At 60.5% G+C, this 11312-nt stretch overlaps 1 protein-coding gene across 1 annotated transcript in view; it reads left to right on the top strand.

Annotated features, from left to right (window-relative positions):
* Positions 1-11312, top strand: part of NR5A1 (nuclear receptor subfamily 5, group A, member 1) — a 19155-nt gene that overhangs the window by 437 nt on the left and 7406 nt on the right. Inside the window, exons 2-3 of the mRNA XM_014529307.1 lie at positions 2023-2648; positions 9265-9416. Of these exons, the coding sequence (XP_014384793.1) occupies positions 2023-2648; positions 9265-9416 (778 nt within the window). The remainder of the gene's footprint in view (positions 1-2022; positions 2649-9264; positions 9417-11312) is intronic.

Raw genomic sequence — 11312 nt, forward strand, 5'->3', positions numbered from 1 at the left:
GGAGGGAGCCACCGGCCCCCCTAAAGTTTCTGGGGCCTGGGGGACACTAGAGCCGATCTCTTGGGAAGGGGTAAGAACTGGCCTCGCTCTGGCCGGGGAGGGATGTATGCAGGACCAGCCAGAGTTGCGTTAAAAAATACCTGCATGTGAACCCCGGGTCCCCAAAGGGCCCAGCAGCACAGGGAGCCCCGCAGAGCTCCTCCCTCTGCGAAAGGTTCTGCAATTCCTGCTCTGACACCCGCCTCCAGCCGGAGTCAGCCTCTCGTTTGCTGGAGGTCAAGTCCCAAGCCTGTCACTTACAGACATTAGGCAAGTTCCGCTCTGAACTGCAGGTTCCCCATCTGCAAAATGGGCTTCATAGCAGTGCCTGACTCATTGGATGGGTGTGAGGGAATTGTGTGAATAGCTCCTAGTACCCTGCCTGGTACATGGTCAATGCTTAACAGGTTTGCTATTATTATTATCGCTCTTTGTCATTATCTGTCTGTCATTGCTGTTTAGCCCTCATTCATACAGCCTACCTATCCATCCCAACAATTCACTCAGTTCATTCTCTCAGCGGGTGAGATTCCCCCCCCACCCCATGTTTTTAGCCAGACCTGGAGAGGGCTGGGGAGTGGGGAGCCATTGCCCCCAGAGGTCCCAGGCCCATCTTATCTCCCCACCCCCACCCCCAGCTCTCAGTTCAGAGGGGAGGAGAGACATTTCAGCAGGAAGGACTCAAGCTCTTTGAGGGTGGACAGTCGTAGGCTTCCACCCTGAGGGCTCCAGCTGAGCTGTTCGCCCAGCAGGCAGCTGTTGGCTAGAGTTTTTAAACAACGAAGAAGGGCCCTAGTGACTCAGAGCTGCAGACCACTGTCTTCCACGCAGCGGTTCTCAACCTGTGGGTCTCGACCCCGAAAATACATCCTGCATATCAGATATTTACATGACGATTCATAACAGTGGCAAAATTACAGTTATGAAGTAGCAACGAAAATAGTTTTATGGTTGGGGGTCACCACAACATGAGGAACTGTATTAAAGGGTTGCGGCATTAGGAAGGTTGAGAAACTCCTGTCCTGTCCCCAAAGCCCATGTCCCCAGATCCAGGTCCTCAGTGTCCAGGAGAGCTGGTTGCTGTGAGCAGCAGAAACCCCAGGTGGGGCCTGAGGTTTCAGAGCAGGGCTGCCCACCCCTGGCAGCACGGTGGGCTGGGCAGGCCCCCAAGATCGCCTCTCCCTCCTGCTCCCTCCCTCTTCCCAGAGCCCAGGGTGGGGTCCCTGTCCGAGCAGGGGCTGGGCCGCACTGGAGCTTCAGAGATGCGACCTTGAGGTCTGGCTGGTGACATATTCTTGGCCAGGCAGAGGGACACCTTGTCAGCAAGGGAGGTCCCTTCCCCCAGCACAGAGCCTGGACAGCCCTAAACTGAGCCTCAAATTTGAAAGCGAACCTGAGTCATTTTGCAACAGGGGTTTGCCAGAGTTAACTAGTCAGTCAGTGAGCAGCTGGATACTGGCGTCAGCTGCGAGCAAAGTTGTCCAGTCCCTACTTCCCGTCACTGTCTCCCTGCCAGTCCCTGTGCTGGGGACCTGACCCGTTGCAAAGCCCCCAGGAGCTCTCAGCCTGGGCCCCATGGCTGGATGCCACTCAGCAGGATGAGAGTGGGCAAGGGGCAGGACATCAGGGGCTAGGACAATGGATTCTGCCTGGGCGAATCCAGGAATGCTTCCTGGAGGTGGTGACCTGAGGGCTGGGTGTTCATCAGGCAGATGAGAAGGAAAGGGTGTGAGGCAAAAGGACTATCAAAGGGAGGGTGGAAGAAGTGCCAGGCTGAGGAGCAGAGAGATGAATATGGTGGAGTGGAAAGAACACAGGGTCTCATGAGGGACCACCTAGAAAGGGGAACAGGGCCAGAGGGAGCCATCACAGGGTACTGAGCTGGGAGTGACACAGACAGAGCTGTTTGGGAAAGACCCGGGAGTGGGGTGGTCTGGAGGGTGGCTTGAAGAGGGTGAGCCTGACCCCCACCTCTGCCCACAGCTGTCCGTGCTGACCGCATGCGGGGCGGCCGGAACAAATTTGGGCCCATGTACAAGCGGGACCGGGCCCTGAAGCAGCAGAAGAAGGCACAGATTCGAGCCAATGGCTTCAAGATGGAGACAGGCCCCCCAGCGGGGGTGCCCCCACCTCCCCCACCCCCGCCGGACTACTTGCTACCCCCTGGCCTGCATGCGCCAGAGCCCAAGGGCCTGGCCTCTGGGCCACCTGCTGGGCCACTGGGCGACTTTGGGGCCCCAGCACTGCCCATGGCCGTGCCTGGTGCCCACGGGCCCTTGGCCGGCTACCTGTATCCTACCTTCCCTGGCCGTGCCATCAAGTCCGAGTACCCAGAGCCCTACGCCAGCCCGCCACAGCCCGGGCCGCCCTATGGCTACCCGGAGCCCTTCTCCGGAGGGCCTGGCGTGCCTGAGCTCATCCTGCAGCTGCTGCAGCTGGAGCCAGATGAGGACCAGGTGCGGGCGCGCATCCTGGGCTGCCTGCAGGAACCGGCCAAAGGCCGCTCCGAACAGCCTGCGCCCTTCAGCCTGCTGTGCAGGATGGCTGACCAGACCTTCATCTCCATCGTCGACTGGGCACGCAGGTGCATGGTCTTCAAGGAGCTGGAGGTGAGTCCCTCATCCCACCTGCCCGGCAGCTGGCTCTGGGGTGTCCTCTTGGCTGCTCAAGCCTCAATCTCAGTCACCCCTGGGAGGGGGCTGTCCTGCCCACTGGCTAAGGCCCTGTCTGGCAACAGGAGGCGTGAGGAGCATTTCTGGTCCTTTGCAGCCTTCCTGCCTCCCCACTCCCCTCCTCCCTCTCCCTCTCTCTATTTTTTGAGTCTCTATCTTTCACAGCCTTTGCTTCTTTTATCTCTGCCTCTCTCTCTCCTTTCCTTCTCCCTCTCTCTCTCCCTCTCCTGGGTGTGCTGTCTCTCTGCTTCTCTGTGTTTCTCCAGCCCTTTTTGTCTCCCTGTCTTTTTCTCTCCTAGTCTGGGTCTCTACAGGCACTGATCTCCCTTCCTCTGAGACCCTAGGCTCCCAAAGGGCTAGCGGAGTCCTGGGAGACGGTCTCAGGCTGCCCCAGCGCAGCGTCAGGGAGAGGGTCCACCCCGCCCTGTCTCTCCCTTTGGAGAAGCCACCGATCCCCGCCAGCCTCAGAGGTCATAGGTGGGAGTCTTAGTGTCTCGGAGTTTGGAATGCTCATGGGCCCGATTCCCAGCCAAGGTGAAGGGGCTTATTGTCCCTGCCTCTCTCGTGCACAGTGGTCGGTCCCATGTGTATGTGTATCTGCGTGTTTGTGTGTGTGTGTATGTGTATCTGCGTGTGTGTGTGTGTGTGGCGGGGGGAGCGAGTGAGAGAGCAGGTGGAGATTGCAGGGCCTGCACAATCCAGAGGAGGCCGGCTCCCTCCACTGCTCAGCCCTCCACCCCCCTGGGCTGAGGTACCTGCAGCTAAAGCGGCAGGAGAAACTGAAGCCAGACAAGGAAGAACTTGCCAGTCACCTTGCCTAGTGGTTTGAAGGGCCCGCGGCCTGGCAGCTGTCCCTCTAGCACCCTGACTCCCTATGATCAGAGTGTGCTGCCAACCTCAGAGGCACCCCAAATCCAGCCGAGGCCCGACGCCCTGGCCTGGGCACCAATAGCTCAGGCCTACTGGTGTTTGCCTTGCCCGGGCCGGCCCTCCTAGCTGTTCCGGGGCTGGGTGTAAACAGCAGGACCCGTCGCCCTCCCTGCTGGGGCCACGGCAGCCTTGAGCAGCATTCAGTGCTGACGCCACTCAGGCCTGGGCTTCCTCCAGGGGCAGGTGGCCGGATGGGCTGGGGGCGCTGCCTGCCGTGCTGGGCATAGGGGCGGGGGGGCGATTAGGTGAGGATGGGCACGGAGCCCTAGAGGCATCATGGGGCCGAGGCCTGGGTTACTCTGGGAGTCAAGAACCGGCGGTGATTCGATAGCCAAGGGCCTATCTTGGCCGAGGCCTGGGGATAGGCCAGGTGTCATGGGTGGGTGGGTCTTTTCACCCCTGCCTCCCGTCTGGGCTGCCCTCATAGATGGGACAAGAGACAGGGCCTTGAGCAACCCCACCTGCCTGCTACTCATGGCTGGAGGCCCTGGTGGGGATGAGGATCCCAGGACCCTTGGGTTGGTGGCCAGACCTCCCATGAGCCCCTTGTGCAGAAGGGAGGAGGAGCAGAGCATTCCCGGCCTTCCAGAACCCTGGATCCAGGGGCAGGGCACTTCCTCTGGCCGCCTTCCTAGTCTCTCGGGGGTTTTCACGCAGGATGGGAAGGGCTTTTGTCCCAGCTTTGCTGAGTGTTTTTTCCTGCTTCTGGCTTCTCTGTGGTCCAAACCTTCCTGCTTCCCCTTCCCAGAGTCTCTGAATTGAGCCCAGGAATCTGAACCATGGTCCCCACCCTCTGTAAGGGAGCCTTGCAGATACGTACCAGCCCAGCCCTTAGAGGGCCCCTCAGCAGCCACAAAGACCTCGTTTCCCACTGGGCCACCTCCCACACGGGGGGAGGCAGAGAAGTGGGAGGGTTGCTGAGTGACCTGTCCTCCCTTTTGGCCGACCGTGCATCCCCCTGGCTCCAGGCAGGATACATTTCAGCAGACAGCAAAGGGGGCTCCCTAGCTCTGAGAGCCGGGCAGCCCTTGAGCTGGGCGCTGGGCACCTTGGACCCAGGAGGCTGCCAAGCTAGAGGAGGAGACAGACGTGCATGCACATGATGCCCACACAGGGTGCCCAGGGCCCTGAGAGCAATGGAAAGGGGCCGAGGGAGCCCAGCGGGAGAGTGGAACACCCTAAAGAAGTTAGGGAAGGTTTCTTTGGTCCGTGCTTTTCCAGAACACACCTGAGAAGGTGCAGGCATTTCAGCAAGTGGGAACACATAGGCTAAGGCCCAGCGCGTGGGAAGGCATCCTGTGTCAGGCAGCTCCAGGGGGACCGTGAGGCGGGGCTGGAGAGGTTGGCAGGGCCAGAAGCAGAGCTTGGACCAGTGGGTGATGGGCCAGGCTGGCTGGAGCCCCACACCCTCTTCCCCGGGGCCACTCAGCTCTCTTATGAAGCTAATGACGTCCCAGTGTTTAGCGAAGGCCTGGGTCTTTGCTGCGCTGTCAGGGGTGCTGGGGGCTCAGATGTTGGGGCTCCAGATGCCCCTTTGGGGTTCTCCTCCTCCATCCTGTCTCTCAGCTTGGATGTCCCTCTGCCTCCATTTTTTCATCTCACACATCACGGCCTGTTAGGTCTGACAGTGGCACTGAAGTGAATAGCAACAGCCAGAATCAGAGAGACCTGTGTTCAAGTCCCCGCTCTGCCACTTTCCAGGTGTGTGGCTTTGGGCAAGTCACTTTACTCCTCCGGAGCTCCACTTCCTTATCTGTAAAGTGGGGAGAGTTGAAACAGATTCCACCCTGAAGGGCTGTTGTAAGGATTTAGTGAGCGAGGAGGGTAGAGCATTTAGTACAGGGAGCAGCGTTCCCCTCCTGACCGGCTTCTTTGCTGCTCCGTGATTCACTGTGTGTGTGCAGGTGGCGTACGGCCTGGTGTAGGAAGCGTGGGGAGACACCTGGAGACCGTGCTCCCTGGGCACTAGAGTTCTGGGAGGAGATGGGGCCCACCTGGCCCTGGCCAGGTAGCGGAAACCCACCTGTACCTGCTGCTCAGTGGGGGGCAGTGCGCAGGCCCAGCCGGTCGGCCTGTCTGGACAGCTCCCAGGAAGGACAGGCTGGGAGGATGCAAGATAGGAATCAGCGAGGGGAGGCGAGGGCCAGGAGTGCCTAATGACCCATCTCGACATCACTTCACCCCAACATCCAGCTCCGAGGCCCCCGGCTGGCAACAGGTTTCACTGCTCAGATATATGGCTTCATCTAAGCGGCATAACTCTGTCAGTCCTGGACTGACAAACGGCGGGCCCCCCGACCACTGGGCCGGAGCGCCGTGGCCCGCCAGTGGCATGTCAGCCGCTGGAGAATTACAGAGCCCGCTGGCCTTTGGCCACCAGACCAGCCGGACCCCGGGGGGCTCCGGAGGGGGGCCTGCTGGGCGGGAGGTCAGCTCTGCACCCATAAATACCCCGTCTCCGAGGCAGGCTGCAAGTGTCAAGGCTCCAGGAAGATTTGTGGCCGACTGCAGGAGGGACGGGTAATGGTGGGCTGGGCGACAGGCCAGGCTGACGAGGGACCCCGGGGCCTGGGCGGCAAACGCCTTGTTCGCAGGGCGGCAGGGCGGACTGGGGCAGAGGAGGAGCCTTTTGCTTCGGGAGAAACTTGTGGAAGGTGAAACCAGCCCTCTTTGGTTAAGTGAGCCTCTTAGCCACCTGCTTTCCCATGGAGAGGGGCTGGCGGCTGCGGCCTCTCGTGTTTTTATTTTAATAGAAAAAGAAGAGTGTGTGTGTGTTCATCTGTGTGGGGAGGTTGGTGTCTTTATGTGTCCATCTGTCCATGGGGGGGAAGCGCGAGTGAAGAGTCTGGCAGGAACGACTGCTCGGCTGGGGGCACTGCCGTGGCCCCCAGAGCCCTCCGACCGACGGCACTGCGGCCACTCGTTTTCTCTGACCCAAAGCGGCTGCGAACTCGGCGCAGAGACGGACGGGTGGCCCAGTGGGAAGTCATAGAGGGCACTGGGCGCCAAAGCTTAGCCACCGTGCTGCCCGCCTGCGCCCCTGCAGCTCCTATCGCCCCGCTGGGCAGGGCCACCCCCACCCGGGGCCTGAGGTCTGGGTACAGAGTCTGCTGCAGGGCTTGGCCAGCGGGTCACGGTGACCCCTTCTGCTTTCTGCCCGGGGCTCAGCCCGCTTATCTCCTAATTCTCCCCCTTATCTCTCGCTCTTCCCTCTTCCCACCCCCTGTTCCTTCTATCCAGGCACAAGGGTGTCTGCTCCCGAGGGCCCCATGGGTGGGGGCAGAGCCCAGCCCTGCATGTCCTCCCTTCTCCTCTGCCTCCAACGGGGTCACCCAGGTTGGGCCAGTGTGACTCCTGGGCTGGTCCCAACTACTTGGGCCTCAGGCAGTTCCCAGCCCCCTCCCCCTCCCAAGATGAGCCCAGTTCGGGGGCATCTGGGCAGAGCCCAGCTCCCCGTGTTGCCCGAGGCGAGCCTCCGTGTCCTTCTCTGGAATAGGGGCCGAATGCTGCCAGGACAGGGGTGAGGGGTCCCGGCTCAGCCGGGGTCGGGGCCTGGTCGTAGGCACCTGCCAAGCCTTGCCTCCTCCCTGGGGTGGGGTGGGGAGGCCTCCTGCCAGCTCTCTGGGCCTGGCCCCTGCGGAGGACAGAGGAGGGGAGACAAGGAGGTTTCATGCTTCACCCTCACCCGGTTCTCCATCTCCCCGGCCCCTGCCGCCCAGGCGAGCTGTGGCTGAGCAGGGGGACCCCTGGCTGGGTTCCTGTTCTGGCAGTAACGGGCCTCTAGGAAGAACTTGGTCCCGAGGGGAGAGAGAAGTTTGGGTTCTTGACATGAAGATGGGATGAGGCAGGGAGGCAGGGAGGCTGGGAGGCTGGGAGGCTGGGGACTCAGAGCAGGACAGAGACTGACCCCCTCCTGCCCTCAGCCGTGTCCTCAGTCGTGCGCACTGGGGAAGGGCGGGCAGGGAGGCCTGGCTGTGTGTCCTGCTGCTCGCTCTGCTCTTTGCCCACTTCGTGTTGCCCAGGACTGCCCCCAGGAGAGGAGTGGAACAGAGGAGGAGGGGCTTCTACCCACAGAAGAGAAAGCTCAGGCCAGGGGCTGCCTGGTCCCTCTGGCCTCCAGGTTGGGGTGGCTCCTCTGTGCTCTCTGTGGCTGTCTTGGGGAGCACATGCTTGTCCATCAACTGCTCACTAACGCCTCCTCTGGGGGCCCAGTCCTGCCTTCCCAGGTCCCACAGGTACCGGGGAAACAGAGGCATGAATAATGCCATCAGATGTGGCAGGTGCCACACCCAGAGGACGGTGAGGGCACCGAGCAAGGAGGAAGGATTGGTGAGGGCTTCGTGGGGGAGGCAAAGAGCCTGCATGAAACCCTGGGTGGCAAGGGCGGGTCTTAGTCCATGGGTGGCTAGGAGCACCATCTGCAACCAGACAGAGCTGTGTGACCCTCTGTGGACACCTGTGGGCTCATACCTCTCTCCATAGATGGGACAACAGTTACACCAACCTCAGGGTTGTGGAGCTGCAGTCCAGCAGCTGTCAGCTATCATGGTTTGTGTTCGCTGTAGGGCGGCACCCAGGAAGGTGCCCAGAGGTATCTGCTGGTCGATGGTGTCTGGCTGGTGAGCTGCAGAGGCTGAGAGGGACCGAGGTCTGTGCTGTGTCTTCCTAGGGTGACCTACAGCCCCAGTGCCGGCTCTGAATGGCCAGGAGGGCTCAGTATTTGTCACTGTGGGGAGCAGTGCACTGAGAGCAGCAGCTATGGCCCTGGCCTGAGGTCCCAGGAGGGTCCCTCACCCTCTCCAGGTGGCAGATTCTTCACTTGGAAAGTAGTGGCTTACATCAGGGCATCCCTCCTGGCTTTCTCATCACGTGGTTCTGAGTACCCCCCCCCCCCCCCCCCTCTATGAGTGTCCACTCTGGCCATGTTGAATGCATGACTCCCCAGAGCACAGGGGCGCTGCCCAGGGCTGTCCCCGCTCTTGAACTGAGTGCCCGACCGCAGCCTGAGTGTTTACAGTCTGTGCTGTTCCTGCTCAGCGGTCAGACCTCTGCCATCTACCCGATCACTCCTGGGGCGGGGCCGACGGCCCTCCTTTCTTGTCCTGGGCCCGAGGGCTCTGCTCGAGGCCCAGGGAAATCCCTCTGTTTTCTCTTCATGAGTGATTGGAGCTGCTAGAGATGTGACCACAGGCCAGATGGGCCCAAGTTCAAATTAATATTGCTCTTCCCTTGCATTTGAATGAGTCCTTCTCAAAGCACTCCTGTGGCTACGCGCACCAGCATTGACTGAGTGCTGTGTGCCAGGCCGCTTCCTAATACGTTGCCCATTTTACAGATGAGACCACTGAGGCCCAGAAAGGTTACAGAACTTGCTGAAGGTCATAGAACTTGTAAGAGGCAGAGCTGGGGCCTGCAGCCGGACCCTCCTATTCTTTTGCTAGAGCCCTGCCACACTTTGATGAGGTAGACAGGTGGGCAGACGGGGCACAGAGAAGTTGAGCAGCTTGCCCAGGTCACATACCCAGTTGAGCCTCAGCTCTGAGAGTTGGGAGGAGGAGGGGTAAGAGGAAGGTCCCCAGCCAGGCCATGCTGGATGCAGACCCCGTGCGCCGCCTCCTTGCAGGTGGCCGACCAGATGACGCTGCTGCAGAACTGCTGGAGCGAGCTGCTGGTGTTCGACCACATCTACCGCCAGATCCAGCACGGCAAGGAGGACAGCATCCTGCTGGTCATCGGGCAGGAGGTGACCGACGCGGTGCCCTGCCCCAGTACACTGTGCACTCCCAGGATTCCGGGCCCACAGGAGGTCCCAGGCCTCTCCAGGGCTGGCTCTGGGCACCCTGCATATCAGCCCATTTCCCCAAGTTCATGGGATACCCCCAGTCCGACCTCCCTCTGACCGGCCCTGGCCATGGCCTTGAGAGGAGGCAGCCTCTGGGAGCCCTGCTCTGGGGGAAGCAGCTCTGGGGTGTTGGGAGGGTTGGGGAGACTCCAGGAGGAGGTGATGGTGGTTCCAGGTCTTGGTGGTACCAAGTGATGGTGGAACCAGGTAGTAAAAGGTATTGGGGGATACCCCCACCTCCACACAGGCAGAGGAGAGAGCATGGGGAAAGGCTGAGAGGGACATTGGGAACTCCTGAGCCCCCAGGAGCCACTAGTATGCTGGACTGTGGGTTTGGGGGACCCTGCGGGTGGGGCACAAGGTAAGAGATAAGGCTGGAGAGGTTGCTAAGGGATAGATTTGGCAAGACTTTGCAGGCTCTAAATCCTGAGTGAGTGAGTGAGTGAGTGAGTGAATAAATGAATGCTAGATTTGGCAAGACTTTGCAGGCCCTAAATCCTGAGTGAGTGAGTGAGTGAGTGAATAAATGAATGAACGAGCAGAGGGGTCTGGGCCCCAAAGAGCCGTAGTCAGATTTGGGCCCCCCTAGAGCATGGAATTGGCACTAGGATGGGAGCCCGGGGTATAGACACTCCTGAGATGGAGTGGGGAGCAAGGGGACAGATTCTAGTGGGGAAGGACACAGCCAGGTGTGAGGGGCACATGGGGGGGCAAGATGGGAGGTGAGGAAGTGAGGCAGCGCCCACTGCTCAGATGCCAGGCACCTGGCGGGCACCGTTCCAGGAGGAGGATGGCCAGCTGGTGAGAGGAGGAGGACGGAGGGAGGAAGAAGGGCCCAGCCTGGTGGAGGGCGGAGCACCTTGCAGGGGCAGAGGGAAGGAGGAGCAGGCTTCCCAGATGCTCCTGTGGGGATGGGAGACTGGCCCTCTCCCCCCCCCTGCCTCCACCCCAGGCCCTGGTCCTTCTGTCCACATCCTCAGTGCTCACCCTGGGGGTCAGGCCAGGGGAATGCTGGTCCCACGGGCGTGGCTTGAGGCCACCTGTGAATGCAAATGAAGAGTCTGAGGTGTGAGTGTGAGTGTGAGTGTGAGTGTGTTGGCCGTGCCAGCACGCAGGTGGAAGTCTCGGAGGCCGTGGGAATGTCCTGTATTTTATTGTGCAAATATCTCCACGCACATAAATGTGTGGGTATCAAGATCTGCCTGTCACCGTGTCCGTGGGAACACAGACATGGGCATGTCTGTCTGTGTTGCCCTGATGTGACCATACCAGGGTGTGTGTGTGTATGTGTGTGTGTATGTGTGTGTGTATGTGTGTGTGTATGTGTGTGTATGTGTGTGTGTGTATGTGTATGTATGTATGTGTGTATGTGTGTGTATGTGTGTGTGTGTGTGTGTGTGTTCATTTCATGAAGTGAGTGGATGACCCTGTGAGTGTGTGTGAACCTGAGCTGAGGCCCCGTCCCCAGCCGAGGGTGGGCGTGTGGGACCCAGGCAGCCATGTGGCCCCACCCACGTGTATGCCCCTACGCCCGGCACAAGGTGGCATTCGCTTGCAGACACAGCACAAAACACAAAAGCAGCGTGCACCCTGGGCCTGGCAGCAGGCCTTTGTGCGTGAAGGACCCTTCAGGCTCCCTCTGCACACACCTGCCCGGTGTCAGCTCTGCTGCTACAGGGCCCTGAGCTCGCTGGGCGGGCGTGTGAGGAGGGTGGGGAAGCTCGGGCCCTGGGTGTTGGGGCTGGGAGGGCTCCTAGGGCCTGTGGAGAGGCTGCCCCCGCCTGGCACAGCTCCACGGCTGGGCACACGGACCCCAGCCTCCACCGGAG

The sequence above is a fragment of the Myotis brandtii genome, unplaced genomic scaffold (genome assembly GCF_000412655.1).
Source record: "Myotis brandtii unplaced genomic scaffold, ASM41265v1 scaffold68, whole genome shotgun sequence".
Lineage (NCBI taxonomy): Eukaryota > Metazoa > Chordata > Mammalia > Chiroptera > Vespertilionidae > Myotis > Myotis brandtii.